General features: G+C 41.0%; 1 protein-coding gene across 2 annotated transcripts in view; it reads left to right on the top strand.

Moving 5' to 3' along the window:
* Nucleotides 1–946: 946 nt before the first annotated feature.
* Nucleotides 947–17,908, top strand: part of EFNA5 (ephrin A5) — a 281,547-nt gene continuing 264,585 nt past the window's right edge. Inside the window, exons 1-2 of one of the 2 annotated variants that reach the window (XM_047854749.1) lie at nt 952–1,219; nt 2,904–3,033. In XM_047854749.1, the coding sequence (XP_047710705.1) occupies nt 2,909–3,033 (125 nt within the window). In that variant the 5' untranslated portion in view covers nt 952–1,219; nt 2,904–2,908. Of the gene's footprint in view, nt 3,034–17,908 lie in introns of both variants that reach the window. The other variant, XM_047854760.1, reaches the window with a different exon arrangement.

Raw genomic sequence — 17,908 nt, 5'->3', positions numbered from 1 at the left:
TATCCCGACCTCCGATTCTTCCCGCATAGGGTTCGTTCAAAGACTTTATCCTTCGGGGAGTGGGCAGCGAAGCAACCTCGGGGTTGAAATGCAAAAGGTGTAAGGTATTTCTGATGGACTCCCCTGCCGCATTCATTTCCTTCCTTCTGAAGGATCGCATTGAATTGTAATCACTTTATACTGTGATTCTCTCAATAAAAAAAAAAAAAAATAGAAATTAAAAAAAAATTAAAAATTAAAAAAAAAACCCAACAACAACAAACGTGTTTTCAGAGCATCACTGTAAAGAAAAGTCTTGCTTCCTGTTCGTGAACCTTTAAGTCCCTGGTAGGAAGTGGCGAGTTGAAAGGCACCTGAGAGAAGCTCAGGTTTCCAAGATAACCCAGCGCCGGGTAATGCACGTTGTGAACAGGGCAGAGATTTACAAGAACACGTATTCATTAAGGCTCCCTGCCAGTCTGTCTGCTGGGACTTCATGTCACCTGCGGGGCCTGGGAGACAGATTTTGGCTCGCCGGCTACAGGGTGGGAACCGGTCCCATTGTAACTGAAAGACCTCACTCTCAGGTAAAAAGATGTCAAATCATTCCTCAGCCCAGACGGAATTCAGCATCCAAAGGGTTACGCGCGGCTGCTGGGTTCGGGCGGAGGAGAGGGCGCCTCGGCACTCCCAGTAATTCAATTAGTCAGGTTTCTGGAAGGTGGGGCCGGGGAGGGGGATAGGAGGCGTGGGGAAGGGAGGAGATTAAGAAAACGCCTCTTTCTCGTGGAACAAACCAATCCTGTTGGAGTGAAGAGAGAGGAAAAAACCTCGACCTGTAAGCAAACAGCAGGCCGTTCCCTGACTGGCTGCTCCAGCCACCCACCCCACCCCCCGCTTTCCAAGTAAACTGCTTGGGGAGGGAAGGGGGAAAAAAAAAAAAAAAAAAAAGCAGCCCACATGACCCGGGCCGCGGCGGCAGCAGCGCTGGCCGGGCGCGGGCTGGCGGCGCCTCCCCCTGCTAGGTCCGGAGCTCACACCCGAGCTCTCGCCGCCCGCCTGCCCCGTGCCCTGCGCTACACGCCTGGGCGTCCCCCCCCCCCCATCACCGCGCCGCCCACGTCCACGTTCACGCGCGCGGCCTTGCGCTCCGGTGCGGCGGCGGCGGCTGCTGCTGCTGCTGCTGCTGCTGCTTCTGCTGCTGCGGCTGGGTCGCCTCTGCTGTCGGCTTTACACGCAGGTCATTAACGAGGGGGCGTGCCCGAGAAGATTTTTCCCATAAAGCATTTTCTCTCTCTCTCTCTCTCTTTTTTTTTTTTTTCTCTCTTTTGCAAAACTGACTTTTACCTCTTTCCACTTCTCGCCAGTCATTTCAATCCCTCCCGGGCTGTTCGTGCTGTTGCTGCTGCTGCTGCTGCTGCTGCTGCACTCAAGTTTATTTTCCCGCCTGGTAGAGGTTTTAGGATTCGGTTGGTGGTTTTCACCTCTTGTTGCTGCTGTGCCCAAGGAGGGAAAGAGGAGCAGCTGCAGGAGGATCGGGAAGGTTTTCTGATGTAGTCAGCGGGGAGGTGCCACTCGCTCCTGCGATCTCTCTTTTCTTCCTCTTTTCCCATTTCAAACTGATTGATGCATCTCTACAAGTTGTCGGGCTTGGGGCCGGACCGGTCGGAGTCGCAGGGACATTTCTGAGCGCTCACCCGAGGCTCTTGGCACGGCGTCTGGGGGCTCAGTCTTGCTCCCAGAAGGCGATCGGAGACTGACATCAGCCCATCCAGGAGTTGGAGGGATTCATTTAAAAGTGATTGTTTTCCCCTCTCGCTCTCCAGCCTAACAGTTGGGTTGGCGTCGTCCTGCAGGCTTGGGCTTCCCAGCTCCGTCTGGCCGGCTGGTTCGTAACCTCTGCTCTTCATTCACTCTGGTGCACCCACACCCGGCCAAAAAAAAAGCACGCGCGAGAAATCCCCGAGGCTCCGCCAGTGCCCGGGGTGTCGTCTCCCGCCGCCGCAGTCCGACTCCGCCGGGGGACCTGCCGGAAGACACTTCCTGCCGGAAGAAAAGAGCTAAACTTTTCTTCGAGGTTTGCAAGGCAAGACCGCTCCTCGCCAGCTTAGCTGCCGCTTACCCAGTTCCAGGACGCCGGCGGGGCTGGGTTTGTGGCTTCGAATCCCCACCCTTCTCGGCGCACCGCCCCGAACCCGCAGCACCTACGACTCCTCCGAGATTTCCAGGGGTCTCCCGATTAAGGCACACAGAAGGAGGGGGAAGGGGTTTCTCACACTCCAAGGCCACAGGCGCGAAGCCCTCCATCCACACGGAGCCTTCCTCCTGCAGTTTCTCACCGGCCGCCAAAGTAACTTGGAGCGAAGCGGGGCGCAGTGCGAGGGCCCTGGGCGGCGGCGGAGCCGTGCGCAGCCCGCGGCGCCGACACTGAGCCGGGCCCGGCGGGCCAGTGTATGTCTCCCCGCGGCCGCGGCGCGCAACTCCCGGTGACTGTGCAGCGTGCGCCGCCGCCTGCCCCAACCCGCGGTGCCGCCGCCCGGCCCGGCGCGCACCTCCTTCTCCCGGGGTGACCGGCCTGCCGCCGCCGCTGAGACACAGCTTGGCACCCCTTCCCCCGCCCTCGCCGCCGCCACCACACACACGCATGCTTCTCTCCATCTTGTGATTCCTTTTTTCCTCCTGAACCCTCCAGTGGGGGTGCGAGTTTGTCTTTACCCCTTCCCCACCCTCCCCCCCACCTCCACCGTCTTCTCGTTCTCCTTCCCCTCCCCAGCTTGGTGTGCGCCTCTTTCTTTTCTCGCCACTCTTCATTCTTATTTATTCATATTTATTTGGCTCCTGCTCTCTTTCTCCCCTTCCCTCCCTCCCTCCGGATCCCTGCTCTTTCCCCGGAGTGGCTTGTCGGGGGCTCCGCCGCTGGCCAGGCGTGATGTTGCACGTGGAGATGTTGACGCTGGTGTTTCTGGTGCTCTGGATGTGTGTGTTCAGCCAGGACCCAGGCTCCAAGGCCGTCGCCGACCGCTACGCCGTCTACTGGAACAGCAGCAACCCCAGGTAAGGTAATAGGGGGAGCGCAGAGCCGGGGATACTCGGGCCTCGGCGCCCTGCGGAAGAGCGGCGGTGGCGGCGGGGACCCGCGCGCACCAGCTGCAGGCGGCGCGCACTCTCGGAGCCTGCGTCGCCCGGGCGCTGATGGCTTTCGAGGAGCCCACAGGAAGCGCACCCGTCGCGCCTCTCTTTGTTAAGCTGCCTCAGAGACGCCGGGAGTCCCTGGGAGTCCCCGGGGCTGCCCAGACCCGCTGCCTCTGCAGAGCGCGGGGAGACTCGGAAAAGGCGGGAGCTGGGGAGTCGAGACTTCTCCGCTTCCTCACCGGGGCAAGCCGGCCAGCATCTCGATCCGGGCGTAGCGCCTGGGCACTGGGAGCTTCGGGTACGAGCCACCAAGAGTTCCCGCGTGGATCGTGGGTGCACAGGGGGACTGCAGGCAGAACCTTCCAAACATCCCTAAAGTTGGGTTTTTTGTTTTTGCTTTTTTTTTTTTTTTTTTTTTAATTTTTCTTCCCTTTCTCGGTTTGTTCAGAGAGCGCACAGGCTGGGGGATGAGAGGGGGGTTGGGAAGCGGAAGCTTTAGGCTTTTATTTTCCTCTTTAACTGCAAGGCAATCATCTGGCCCCTGGGCCACTGTTGGCCCGGCGCGCCTGGCAGTGGAGAGGATTCTCCCACCTCCTCACCCCCCATGGGCTCAAGGTGCCAGAAAGTTTGATCTAATGCCGGGTTACGTCATTTGTGCGGAGCGAGCTGCTGGAGTTGGCGGAGACGGGAGGTGGGAGCTCTTAGTCCACGGCCTGGCGGTGTGCAGCCGGAGGAACACGCGCAATTACCTGGAACCGTTTTGTGGGCATCCCCGAAGCCTGCCGGGTACGCGGGAGGCTAGAGGTGGGCGCCCGGGCGCGCCCTAGCGCGCCTGCTGGACCCTGGCCACCAGCAGACGTCCCTTGCTCGGGGATTCTAGAAGTGGGGAGGGGTGAGGGCTGTCCTGAGTGCCGGGCGAACCTCTCCGGATCCAGAGCAGCTCCGAGCCCTACTTTCTCCCCGGCCTGTGGGCAGCAGTCGGCCTCGCTGGGCCCATAATGCTCTGCCTCTCTGGGACGGAGGCCAGCTTCCAGGTGCGGGGTGGTTTCGGTGCCTGCCTAAGAGGGAAATAGCATCGGTTACACCTAAAATCCCAGGTTTTCCCTGGGGCTGGAGTGGAAGTTGGGAGGAGAGAGGCGGGAGGTCGAGGGGATAGTTTTTGGTTGCTGAGCGCCCAGCGCGCATGGGGAGAGGGGGCTGGCTGGCGCCTCCGGTTCTTCCTACCTCCCGGCGGCCTTGTCCGTCGGCCTCCCGCCTTCCCCCCTTATGCAGACATGGGAGGGATTCCTCGCTTGAAGTAATGTCAGCTCAGATGAAGATGGGCAGATTTCCCCATAAGCGGTCTACCGGTGGCCGAGAGTCCCCCACCTCCTGCTACTTCAGGAAAGATAGTTACACCCAGGTAGCCCAAATCCTAAATTAAACCGCCTGGCAGAAGTGGAGACATCCCTGAAAGTTTGGTTAAAAAAAAAAAGCCTCATGGAGGTGGGTGGTGGGATGGGAAGCTATTTCTTCTTTGACATGCCACTTACCACTATTAGGAAAAGAAAGAGAAGCCATCCTGCCAGAGGAGATGCCTTTTATTAAAGCTGACAAGACAAATAGAGCAAGCTTTCCAGTTGTGATGGTGTTAAAAGCAAGTCTCATTATGTTGGTTGGTTTTATCCCCCCCTGGGCTTTATTAAACAGCATATATGAAATAGAGGAATTTATATTTCTAAACTTCAGCGCCTTATTAAATAAAACAGCAGTGAAATTGGTGAGTTGAATGTGGGGCATTTTGTGCTTAGTTGTCTTCTTTCCCACTCCAAACTTCACAGTGTGATCTTTTCCCCATAGTGTTAATTTATTTGGATACTTGGGTGTTCCAGTCATCCTAGGCTAAAACAGAAGGAATCAGAAGCACCCCCACGTACCCCTCCTTCTTAACCTGTCAAGCTAGTCTGAGTTAGTTTGAGGACATTTTATCTTAGGTTATCTCTGTTTTATGCTTTTGATACTGTTGTTTGGTTTGAGATTAGCACATTGATTTTTGTCACAGGTCATGTTTTTTAATAGATTTGCCCTGCCTGTAGAAAACTCTGCTCAGGATGCCATGGTGGCTTTGAACCTGCCCAGACAAAGTTAATCTGTAGAATTTTAAAACACCAAGGGTATTCTCAAGTCAGTATTCTAATTTGAGGCTTGTGGAAATTCCTTTTTATTTGATCATTGTCATTTTCATAATGTTCAAAAGAAAGAATGATGTACCCCCTGCCCAAGAGATTCATGTCTAACTTTAGTATTCTTAGGGGTTTGTGGGTACATTTATCTTCATATGTTGTCACAGTAAAACTTATTTTAAAAAATAACATAATTGTAAAAGTAGGGACTGATAGGCAGACTTACCTTGGAAATGTTGAAGAAGATGGTGTTGTGGTTTTTTTTTTTTTTTTTTTTTTTGATGTATTAAGATAATTCAGCTTGGATGTAATTTAAAAAGAGCCAGTGCAAAATAACTAACTTAAAATAAACACAGTTTATCTCATAAGATAGTGAAGAAACATTTTAGAAAATTTGTAGGGGTTTACTAAATTTTATAAATTCATTTTACATTTTACATTTATTTTCAATAATAATGTTATCGTTTTGGAAAGTAACCATGCCGTGCCTTCTGATTTTATACAAATCCTATTTTTTTAGGATTGGCTAAACTAATAAGATCAGAAGATTTAATCCTTTGGAAAAAAGCTGAAAACTTTAATTGTAACTTCCATACATTTAAAAAATATTTTTTTCTTAGATAGGAAAAGTTCGGTAGACACTTAAGCTGATAATAAGGGATACTTTGGTAAAATGAAGTAAATATATTGTAGCTTATACTAATGGACTTAAATTTGAAATTATGTTTAAATACAATTAGAAATTAAGTATTACATCTTGATCACAGGGTTTAAATATCTTATATTGTAACTTGTGTAATCCTAGGAGTTTATTGTTTTGAGCTTATTGAGTTTATTGAGTTTATTGTTTTCGTAATTGACTCCATTGCTACCACAAGCATCCATAGATCTAGATTAACAGAGGAAAAAAAATATTAAAAGTGCTTGATCAGATAGTCTTACGGTTAGAATCTGTCATGCTAGGTATTCGCTTCTGGAAAGGGGATATTCAATTTTCAAATGCTGATAACTTTTTAGTTGCTAGTATTTATTGGGTGGCGGGCCAAAAACTGATTTTATGTTTTGAATTGGCACAAATCTCTGAAATAGCCACTGAGAACTATCAATCTGATTAGAAATATATGATAACATTTGCCTAAATGCATCGTCCATATTTTAAAAATCTAGAAAGTTGTCTACATTTCACCTAAATAGTGAGAGTAATAGAGTGATCCTGTTAATGTTAGGCTGAATTCTGAGTCAGCATGGTACTAAGTAACTTTGAGTAATGAAATTTCAAATCATGGAGAATATAACTATTTGTCTTTAATTTCTTTAAGAATGTAAAAAGCTTTTAAGTAACTTTTAAAGAGACTTTCAGTAATAAAACTTTATTTACATTCTCCTGTAGCAGCTACGCTTATAAAGATAGAGATGACTCCATATAAGAACATGCCTCTTAATCTGAAGAGTGCTATAAACAGTTTGGTGCTTCCAATGAGAATATTCTTTTAAATATTGTGTGTATATTGAAAAGTTATTGGTTTCTTTTGACCAGTTGCCAAAATGATGATAGGATAATTAAACATGTCTCCTACTGGTTGGCATTTATGGATGGAATAGTGAAATAATACCAGCATACTTTTAAGAATACTGATTCTCCTCACTTAGTGCTTTGCTTCTGTTAGGTTCTGAGTATCACCAATTTAAAGTGTTATACTTTGGTGGGAAAAAAATATCTCTGTAATTCACCTGGGATACACTAAATTTTAACCTAATCGTATGTTTTCTTTGGACTTTTAAAATTCTTGTAGGGACCTGTAAATTAAACATTTCATGTTAGAGTAGCAGGTAATTGACACCATTTAGTTTTGTTAACATGTAATCTTGGAGTTGTGAAAGTGATGTGAATTCTCTGTCAGTACTCCAAAACCTTTCTGGCTTACAGATCATATGTATGCAGTGAAGTAGAGAGAGCTAGTAACATTTTATTTCCTAATCATAATTCCTCGGCTATTTCTTTGCCTTTCAAAATAAAACTGGTTTTATTTTTCAAAATCTGAGCCATCAACGTTTTATTATATGTCGACCAGTGTCCCAGCACTGTGCCTTTTCCACCGACACATAAATGAAATCAGTTTGATTTAAATCTAAGATTTTGTTTTGAGGAAAGATGGAAAGTTGATCCTGGTTTTGAATGAATTTTATCACCAAACTTGTAAAGGATTAACTTTATTTTCAAAATTTTAAATGTTTAAATACTATTTTATATGTTGGAAACATAAAAGTTCTTTAAGTAAAATATTATTTAGAATCTTTTGACCTTATTAACTGTGAGCTTCAATGTAGTGTATCACTTTATTAGATGTAATTGGGTAATTTTATTATTTTTATATTTATATCAGAATTTATGTGGACATCTGTATAAAAATGAAGCAGTATGACAGAGATATCACATGTTTTTACTCTGACCCGTTTGTAGGAGGCCTGAAGTGAATCCTTTCCCTCTCCCCCCACTTTTTTTTTTACTTTACAAATTATTATAAGACAAATAGGCTTTTTGTTTTTGTCCACTTTTCCAAAAGAGTTTGAAAGCAAAATTAACTATTGAGACAATTGTTCTATCCATTTTATGCATTATGTTATATATTCAAAATATGCTTTTAGAAATAGTCAACTGTCTTTTGTTTTTTAGGTGACTGGAACATCAGTGCTATTTGAGGCACGCTTGGCTGTACAGTCTAGTTTGGCATTTCCAGCATGATACCAAGGTCAATAAACTCCCTGTGATTAAAAGAACCAGAGAGAGCCTTCAGTTGTTCATTACTCCCTGTTAGTTGATTTTAGTGGTATTAACTAAACCATTGGCTCACCGAAGGAATATCTTGTTGCCACGTGTGTTCTGGCTGATAATCATTAGCTGTGGAGGCTTCCACCTTTGAAGGCGGAGGATCAGGTTTGGAAGGAGCCCTTAGTTGTTTGGGGGCAAATTAACCTTGTGAATTTCTTGCCATTTAATCTTGCAAGATACCTTCTGAACAGGCATTACATTGCATTCTGTCCACTGGCCTGATTTCCTGTTGGATAGGGACAGATAACGATGAGTGCCTTCTTTTCTCCCCTGTTGCTATGAACCAAGCAAGCTACCAGCTTCATGCTGGGCCAAGAAAATGAATGAATACAATTAGTCCTTCAGGAGTCCTGGCCTTCACAAGTTGGGGAGAAGTATATGCTAAAAGAATGTAACTCTGAGAAAGAGAATACATTAAAATATAAAATGAACAAAACATAAGAAATGTTAAGAACAGAATTATATATGTGGGTAGCATTTCTCTATTGTTTAGTGGTTTTTTTTTCCCAATATAAATGATTTGCTTTTTAAAAAGATGCCATTCAAGACTTTTCGTTTTTGCATTTGTTCTGAATAACTTTCAGTAGCAAAAAGGATTTTAAAATCTATATTTATTTTTAGTAATGAACCAGCCTGTGTTGACAGACTCCACATTATCAATATTCTTTTCAGAAACAGTATACAAACTATTAATATAGCAGCTTTGATCAGAAATATTCTTGTTGAAAAGGAAGACTGTATGTCCTTAAGTACAGTGAGGAAGGTCCCTACCACTTACCCAGGATATTCCGACAGGATAAGTCTTCCGAACTGAGAAAAAATTGCCTTTTGATCATTTGAAGGATAACACCTTCATGTTCAGGTATAAAAACCTCTAAGAGTAGTATAAGAAATGAGGTGTTAATATTCAGTTTTAGTAATTTGTCTTATGATGGTGGTCTTAGACAGCTAAACATCCATACATTACTGTCTCTTTTAAAGACCTGATTATATTATTAGATTTATATTTTCATTTGCTTCTCAACCTATATCCTGAGCTGTTTGGTAGAAAAGTTTCTTGTGATTAATTTGAACTTCCAATGTTTCTGAATGGGATATTACTCACGACTAGAAGATCTATTTCCTCTTAAATTTGTCTGCATTTATGTCTTCAAACTTTAGTCAGTCATAAACAAGGCAGCGCAAAGACAAGAGAATCACTTAGTTCAAAATATCGAAGTAATAATGTGGGTTTTTTTTGTACTATAATTATTATGCATAGTTTGATGGTGAATGAAAAAAAGTTCCCTGTATCTTAGTATCCTTGATAATCTATACTCCTTGTTGTCCTTTGAAGGATTTATTGGAAACTACTGAAATCTGTGCACTCTTTTGCAATCTGAAATGTGTGTGGATATAAACTCTTGGTTTTGAGGCTTCTGAGTATAGTTTTCCAACAGCCAAAGATTTCAATAAAAACATTATTTTAAGGTAGTGGAAACTCCTACTTAAGTTAGCTAGTTGCTGAGAGACAGAGTGTACCACAGTGATGGTTACCTCAGCTTTCATTGAGGTAGAATTCTATCATTTTCAATAAGGAAAAATAAACCTTTGTCATCTTTAGAAACATCCTTCATACAATTGACAGTTGACAGGTGGAAGAAAATGTTACTGTCAGGTCTTATTTTCCACTCAAGTGAGAAATAAAAATAGTTTTGAGTGATTTTTAAGAAAATCTATTTAAAAATTATTTCAAAATGTAAGAGGATGCTTTTAATATTTATAATGTATGTCATAGAATTAATCTGCCATTTGCTTCAGGGAAGGTCAGCAAAGTACGATTCAAGGAGAGACTCCTAACAACTAAGTTCCTAGGGTATTTACTTTGAAAAGTACCATACAGTTATTGTGTTTATAGCAGGATATCACCAGACATTTTGGGATGGCATTCTTTAAGAGATGTAAAAATACATCACTATTATTCCTGTATCATTACTTATCAAGTGACCTGATTTCCATGACTGATGATCATGATTCTGCTATGAAGTATAAGTGGGAATTTTGGTCATGTGATACCTCTGTGTTTATGCTTTGGACAATTATGTAATTGGCACAAAAAAATTAAACCTTTTTTAAAAATTGCTATTAATAGTTTTAAATAACTGCACAGTGTAATCTATAGGTGTCCATGTGGAAATGTGTGAATACATGTTTGGAGAGTAGAAAAAAATGTAACTAAGTTTTTGTTCCCTGATTTAGAAAGCCTAGGTTTTTGGCTTTCAGTTAAATCAGCGGGTTTTTTTTTTTTTTTTCTTCTTAGAAGCAGCCATCTTGTTTTAAGACCGACTTTATTTCTTTCATGAAAATGGTCTGGAAATGAATATGGACGATAGAAAAGGACTAAACCACTTGATAATAATTTTGGTAGGGCTCTACATTTAAAGCTCTATCAAGTTTTTTGTGAGCTCTTTAAAATGTTATCTTCTTATGTTTAGTTGAAAAAAAAGGATGGTTTAATTTAGTAATAATACATTTTAAGCCCAGATATATTTTAATGTTAAAGGTTGGGCTGTACCATGTTTACATATGTATTTTTCTCTTGAAGCTTATAGTTTATTGTTAATTTCAAAGAAATATATTAATAGCCACTATGGTCACCCTCCCCATCCTGATTTCCTTTTTTTATTTTATTTTTTTAATTATTCCAAGTAGTCCTTTTTATGTCAGCCAACATTTTTTTCCCCCAAATGTTCAGCGGTACCAAGAATCTTTCTCTAGTAAGAGGTACTGATAAAAATGTAGGTATCTTTAAAAATGAAACATTTGGGGTGCTTTCAGAAACATTATATGAAATCAGAGCCTTTTTGTCCCTGAAATATAGGTGTTCTCTCTCTCATTTCTAAACCATTCTTATGGGTTCTCATAGAAAATTATATTGGAAGTAAACTCATATTTGTTATTAAAATGTGAGAATGTATCAACTGAGTCTGCTGTATTTTCCACCACGTTTTGTATTTTTGGATACATTTGGAAGAACATGTGGCCTAGTAAAGTTTACCAAAAATTTATACTAAACTTCTTGCTACTGCATCTGTTTGATGATGTCTGGGAACATTATTCCCATGAACTGCAGTAAAAACAGAACTTCCTTAAGATTAATTTCAAAGTAACCTGACTCAGTCAGTCTGATTAAACTGGGCACAGATTGAAAACTACTTATGTCACAGATTGCCTCAGTTCATTAGAAGTAGGATTTTTGGTGATTGCAGATGCAATATAAAGGCAATAAATAAAATACATGTTTTAAGAACGGGTATACATCTCATGGACTTCTTATTGAAGTCCAGGTATAAGTTGACAGTTTTTGTACTGAAAAACTTTCCTCTGATATCCATCATCCATTTTTTGTTGTTGTTTTTTGGCTGATGGAGAAGACTAGAATAACTGAGTGTCGAAAGTGACCTTTTTGTTTTAAATGGACTAACAAATATTTTTGTTTTTTCTTGTTGCTTCTAAGCTGTCAGAGTGTTCATTCTGAGTCTTATTAGTGACTTATTTATTTATGTAGAGAGTACAGTTAACATTTAGCTCTTGCTTCTTATTGTGAAAATACATATAAGGAGTGTATTTTGTCATGTTAAAATGCAATTTTGTGGTTTGAATAAAATCAAGTCCAGGCTTATTTTGGTTGGATAATTATAATGCGAGTTGTGATCTAGATTTTGATGGTGGTAGACATGACACTTGATGTTTCACGTTCCATAGAGACCAGTGGGATATATGACTTTGTCGTATTTACTGAACTGTAAGAATGTATAGGGGGCTTAATCTCTCGGTTAAGTTTTTATGGTATCTAATTTTATGGAAACAAATGGGGATGGAAAGAAAAGGAAAACTAATTCCAAATATGGGGAAATGTTCCTTTTTGTTTAACAATTAGGTTAAACAAAGTGAGAGCAAATGAGCCTGGTTCCCCTTCTATTGTTTCAGGGCAAGAAAATACAGACAGATGTCGGAATGTGGAAGCTGTGACCTCTGACCCACACAGCATGGCCACTGCCATGGCACACAAGTGTCCTGAGCCACCGTGGTAGCAGGATGCTGTTTTGAAGTGACTGACACTTTGAGATGGAGAACCTGAGACTGATTCTGTAGCTATTTGCAGGTCTCTGAAGTATCAGTCTTTTTAGCTTCAGTTTTAAGTTCCTTCCCTTACCTTTTTTGAAAAATGTTTCTTTGTTTGGCTCAGACAGAGCTTTTGTGATTTCCGGATGGGTTCTGTATTCCTGTAGCCTTTGCCTCCCAATAAATTTATTCATCCGGCTGGGATAACGGAGGAGGCTCAGATGTATGGCTCCGTAGCACCAAAGTGTTGGTCTACTTAATTTAACTAATATATGTATTTTAAAGACAGATGAAAGGGTGGTTTTATTAAAGGCCTTTTCTTTTAGTTTCTGTTGTGTAATCTTGCCAGTAACCCTTGGGTTCAGACAGACCATTAATGTTTTAGATACTGTGGCATTCAGTGTTTCTTCATATATTTGTTTACTCTTACTGCCTCAATAAACTTTTATGCCTATTTCAGTAGTTTTCTGGCGGGGGCTCCATTTATTAAAATTTAGTGACCCAGCACTAAGAGGGGTACAGTTCAAATAGTGGTGCTTCTGACAGGGTTTTGTGTCAAACTGGAGAAAATAATAGGGAAATGAAAGCTGCCAAAATGTGTCTCCCAATTACTAATTAATCAGGCGAGAAAGGACCTCAGTGACAGATCTGGTGTCCGCCATGACAGCAACTGGGGGGATGCTTTATCTTAAATACTGTATAGAACAAATTAAAGTAAGCCTCAAGGAATGGAGCACCCAGATATTTGATTTCACGAGTGCTAATATAATTCTGTTAAAAGCAAAGCAAAAAGCAAAATTTGAAACTGAATCCTATACTCTTTACTGATAGTATCAAAACAAAGCTATTCTGAAGAGTATTTCCTTTATTAATAAGCAATGCTTTTATTCTTATTAATATTTTAGTATAGATATGGTAGTATTCTTGGTTTTAGTATTGGTATATCATTTTATATTTACTTTACTGTTGATAGAGGCTCAGGGAACAATTTAAAAATTTTCCATCATATGCCTGTCATCACTATTTTGCACGTTAATGCAACTGAAGAACAAATATATGTTGTTGTTTTTTTTCCTCCCCTGCAAATATATGTTTTTGCTGTTTCAGAGGTTCCCTTCTCTTTTGGCAATGTGCCCACTATGGTTGCTGGACCCATAATTAAATGCCTGTTATTAGTGTATTTTTTCCATAGCATTTACAACATAAAAAGGAAAGGGTCTTGTATGGAACTATAGCTGTCAGGGGAACAATGAAAACTAATTACACACTCTGCTATCACCATTGTCAACTATACTCTTGGGAAAACAAAAACATGACAGAGTGTGTGTGTTGGGAGGGGTGCCTATACATACAGGATATTCCATATGAGTATAATATGTATGGGGTCAGTCACATATCTGGTGACTTAACTTGAAACTCTGGCTTCTCTGAAGCCAAAAAAAAAAAAAAAAAGGCATAAAGGACAATCTAATTTGGCTAATTGAAGAGAAACAAAGCATTCTTTATTGGGAAGGGAGTCCTTCCTTTAGTATCCTGACTTTATTATATGGACTGAGAGAACCAGCAATAATTTTGACTCTGAATATCTCATTATTTTGAGTTTTATTTTGGAATGGTCTTGCTAGTGATACATCTATGCTATTAACATATCTGATTATTTCTTACAGTTACCTCTTTTACAAATGGTACAGATAGCTCTAGATTTTTGTGTTGATATCTGGTTATTTGAGGACTCATCACTTTGTTTAGTATGTAGATCTCTCTGTCACAGTCTTTCCCTTTTGATGGCTTTGGCCATTTCACCATTTCTGGGCCTGTCCTATTGGTACGTGGAATCGAGAAGGAAACTAAAACTAAAAAAATGACATTTCTGAAACTTACAGCAGCTTTGGTGTGAGATTTGGTAAGAAAAGACTTTGAGGCTATTATATAACATGAGGTTTTGGAATCAATTTTGGATTTCAACCATCCGTGCCATCCCTGCTCTCTGGTACCATGTGGAATTAGGAGTTGGCCATATATAATGTTTTCCATTACTATTTTGGTTCCTTGGGTGAATTCTCTGTAGTGTATTTAAAATCAAAGCCAAATGGGTGAATTTAGGAATTACATATTAATTTTAACTTATTTTTTCCAAAGCTTTGTGTTAAAGCAAAATAATAGCTAATATCTAACAGTAATAACATATTCCTGTATTGAATATCTGAAAGCTATAATTGATAAAATATTTATTGAGTGATATGTGCATACACTGGGAGGCACACAGCAGCTTCAGAAATGAAGACAGCATCTATACCCTGAGGGAACTTGCAAGTTTTGTGCAGTTACAATTTTATATTTAAAACCACAGTACAGAGTAGAAAGTACTATAAAAAGTGTTCACATATGGATTTACTAAGCAAATATTTACTGAGTGTCCACTGTAGGCCAGGTATTGTTCTTGTACTGGAGATACCACAGTAAACAGTGTGAACAGCCTCCCTGCATGAGTATTCCATCAGCAATTTCTAGATCACTGCTTCTCACACTCTAATTGCATGCAGATCCTCTCTGGAGGTCTTGTTGAAATACAGATTTTGATTCAGTAGATTTGGGGCAGGCCCCAATAGTCTGCATTTCTAGCAAGCTCCAGGTGTTATGATGCATTCAGCCTGTGCACCACAGTTTGGGCAGGAAGGTTCTAGATAAGTGAGTGGGGAGAGAGATTACTTCTGGCTCCACATCAGAGTCTCTTGGTTGTATTTGCCCTGAACTTCCTAGATAGCTCTATAATTTTTCAAATGGCTTAGAATTTGCATAAGTGAAAGTTATTTGTCTTAAGGCCTAGTAGTCTTCATTTTTAGCCACTTTCTCCCAAATCTCAAATAAAATAGTTTTTTATATTGAGGTTTATGCAGCATTAAGAATCCACCACTGACAAAAGTAATAGGCCAAAGATTTTGTTGAAAGTTTGGCTTAGACAGATTCTACTGGAGTGAAAATACTGCCTTGATCCAAAAAGTTTTAGGAGGATCCTGTCATAAATGTCTAAGGATATTTATTTGCAAACCCTCCCCAGATGTATTTTATGTGGCAATGCCAGATTACACCTCAGAAACAGATTTTTAACACTTTCCAATTTAAATTGGTATGCTTAAGTGAACCCAAAATGTTCATTTTACATTCAGCATAGACGATGACTAATAGTATCTCTGCTTCCACTGGCTGGGTTTGTTGTGGGTGGCTTTCAGGAGCCCATACTTCCAATGGAGTTATAAAAGACTTGGGGGAAAATTCCTCCCCGCTCTAAAATTCTCTCATGCTAGTGTCCTTTGTGAGAAATCTTTGTTCCTCTGCAGTCCAGGTAGTCTGTAAGCATGCTTCCACTTTTTTCAAAGTATATATATCATTTGATTTGCAAAACAAATATCACGTGATGCTTATATTAACAAATAAAGGATGGAACTAGTTAAATTCAGATTACTCTGCCTGCTTATCTTTTTTTGTTCTTCACTCTGTGTGTAAATACAATATTACTAATCTCCTAGGTGAACTTTAAAGTCTTTGAAAGCACCAGCAAGTAAACTGACTTAACTGAAATATACCTCTATGGAACTATAAAAAGAAAGATGGAACTGTTTGTACTGTAAATCAGCTATATTTCAATAAAAACAAACCCCCCCCCCCCAACAAAGAGGGAGAGGATGGCAAACACTCTTTTTTTTTTTTAATTTTGTTTTCAACATTTATTTATTTTTGGGACAGAGAGAGACAGAGCATGAACGGGGGAGAGGCAGAGAGAGAGGGAGACACAGAATCGGAAACAGGCTCCAGGCTCTGAGCCATCAGCCCAGAGCTGGACGCGGGGCTCGAACTCACGGACCGCGAGATCGTGACCTGGCTGAAGTCGGACGCTCAACCGACTGCGCCACCCAGGTGCCCCATCACTCTTAATTTAAGTATCCTTTTACTTTTGTAACAATTTTTACCAACATTTTTAAGTTATTTATCAAATAGAAGCAAATCATTTTTAAATCCTTGATAAACTGAATTTAATTGTTGAGTAGCATTTTATAAGAACTATGACTCTTATGAAGAATAGTAAATACAGACATTATGGTTTTGTTTTTCATAGTTTTATGCTTTTGCTCACCATGGTGTAATATAAGTAAGCCTTCCAAGACAATGACTTTGAGGTGACATCTGTTTAGTTACTAGTTTTATGATTCTCATACATATAGGAATCTGAGAATCTTCTGTGACCATGTATGAACTTGTGTGTTTCCTAAAAATGAAGTATGCTATGTGCCTGGAAGATGATTACATTTGGAAATAGGGTATCTTCACTGGTTGAAATGAAGTCATTCGCATACCCCTGAAGAGTGGTTTTGTTCAAAATGAGTTGATACCCTTAAGATTTAGGTCGTGGCTGTGCTCGGGTGAGGTAGAAGATGCTGAGTAGTTCTAATTACTGTTCTTACCTTTCATAAAAAAGGAAAATAAATACATTGAAGAGTTTTTTTTTTTAAATCAGAGTTACTAACAGTGATTTGTCATCAGATTAATAGGTTGTAATCAAGTTCTTAGGAACACTGATATATTTACATTTTGACTGCATAAAGTAAAAGCGATGAATTCATGTCCTTTTGTTTTGAGTTTTTATCATAGCAGCTCTTTTGGATACAGCTTTAAATGGGTTTGGGTGGTGTTGTATAGGGAAGGGCTCAGAGAGTGAGGTATTTAAAAACCTACCAGCCGATGATCCTTCAGTTGTCTTTGTTAATATTTTTGGGTTTTGTTTCAGATCTTGTTAAATTAAATTCTGGCTCTAGTGGATTCATACGTACGCCATTTGTAGTGATGAAGCTGGGCCTCAATTCCTTCACTCTAGGAAAGAAACCGGCATAATAAAAATAATGTCTTCCTCAGACTTGTGAAAATTTAAGGGAAAGAATATCTGTGAAGGGACTTTGAAAACGGAGTTCTAAAAAGAACAGAATGAGGAGGCCACTTTAGTTTGTACTGGTGCATCATTTTAATGCTCTATGTTCTCATAAGTGGTGTAGAAAATACAAATGAAAACTTATTTTCAGAGCATCATGGAGGAGTTGACTTTTTAAAAGATAGTTTGAGTTGTGAGTTGTATCTTATGTTTTAGGCTTCATCTTGTGATTTGTACAAGAGTAATAAGATGCAAATAGTGACATGCTAGAGGCATGTCTGCCAGGCCCTTCTTCCCAGAAGGGAATTTTGGATCTCCTCCGTAACATTGGTCAAGTTTATTTTTAATGCCCACTCGTCTCCTCTCTGTCTCTTCCATGTTGCTTCCTCTTGCCTTTTAAAACCCTAATATTCTGCTTTGGACTTCACAGGTATAATGAGATATCTCCATCTCAAAGGAGAAATTAATGAATACCGACACCCTCTTGGAGAATGCCTGTATTGCCAATGAGGAGCTTGTTGAAACAAATCAATTCCTGTCTGGGGCTGTTCCTTACAGGCAGCCCGCTGTCCCTGGGATCCTTGGATTCTTCTGAATCCTGCTGCCAGAAGAGCAGGGTTTAGCCTCTTGACGCCTCTGTGCTTAAAAAACTTCTGTTATCGACTGCTTTTAAACTTAGTACATATTAATTATACACACAATGATGTTAGGAACATAAATAGATCATAACAACATCTAGCTGAGAAAGGAAACAGAATTTGTCAAGGAACACATATTTTA

Source organism: Prionailurus viverrinus, chromosome A1, assembly GCF_022837055.1.
Source record: "Prionailurus viverrinus isolate Anna chromosome A1, UM_Priviv_1.0, whole genome shotgun sequence".
Lineage (NCBI taxonomy): Eukaryota > Metazoa > Chordata > Mammalia > Carnivora > Felidae > Prionailurus > Prionailurus viverrinus.
The sequence above is the reverse complement of the archived record's forward strand: the minus strand, read 5'-3'. Positions and strand labels throughout refer to the sequence as shown.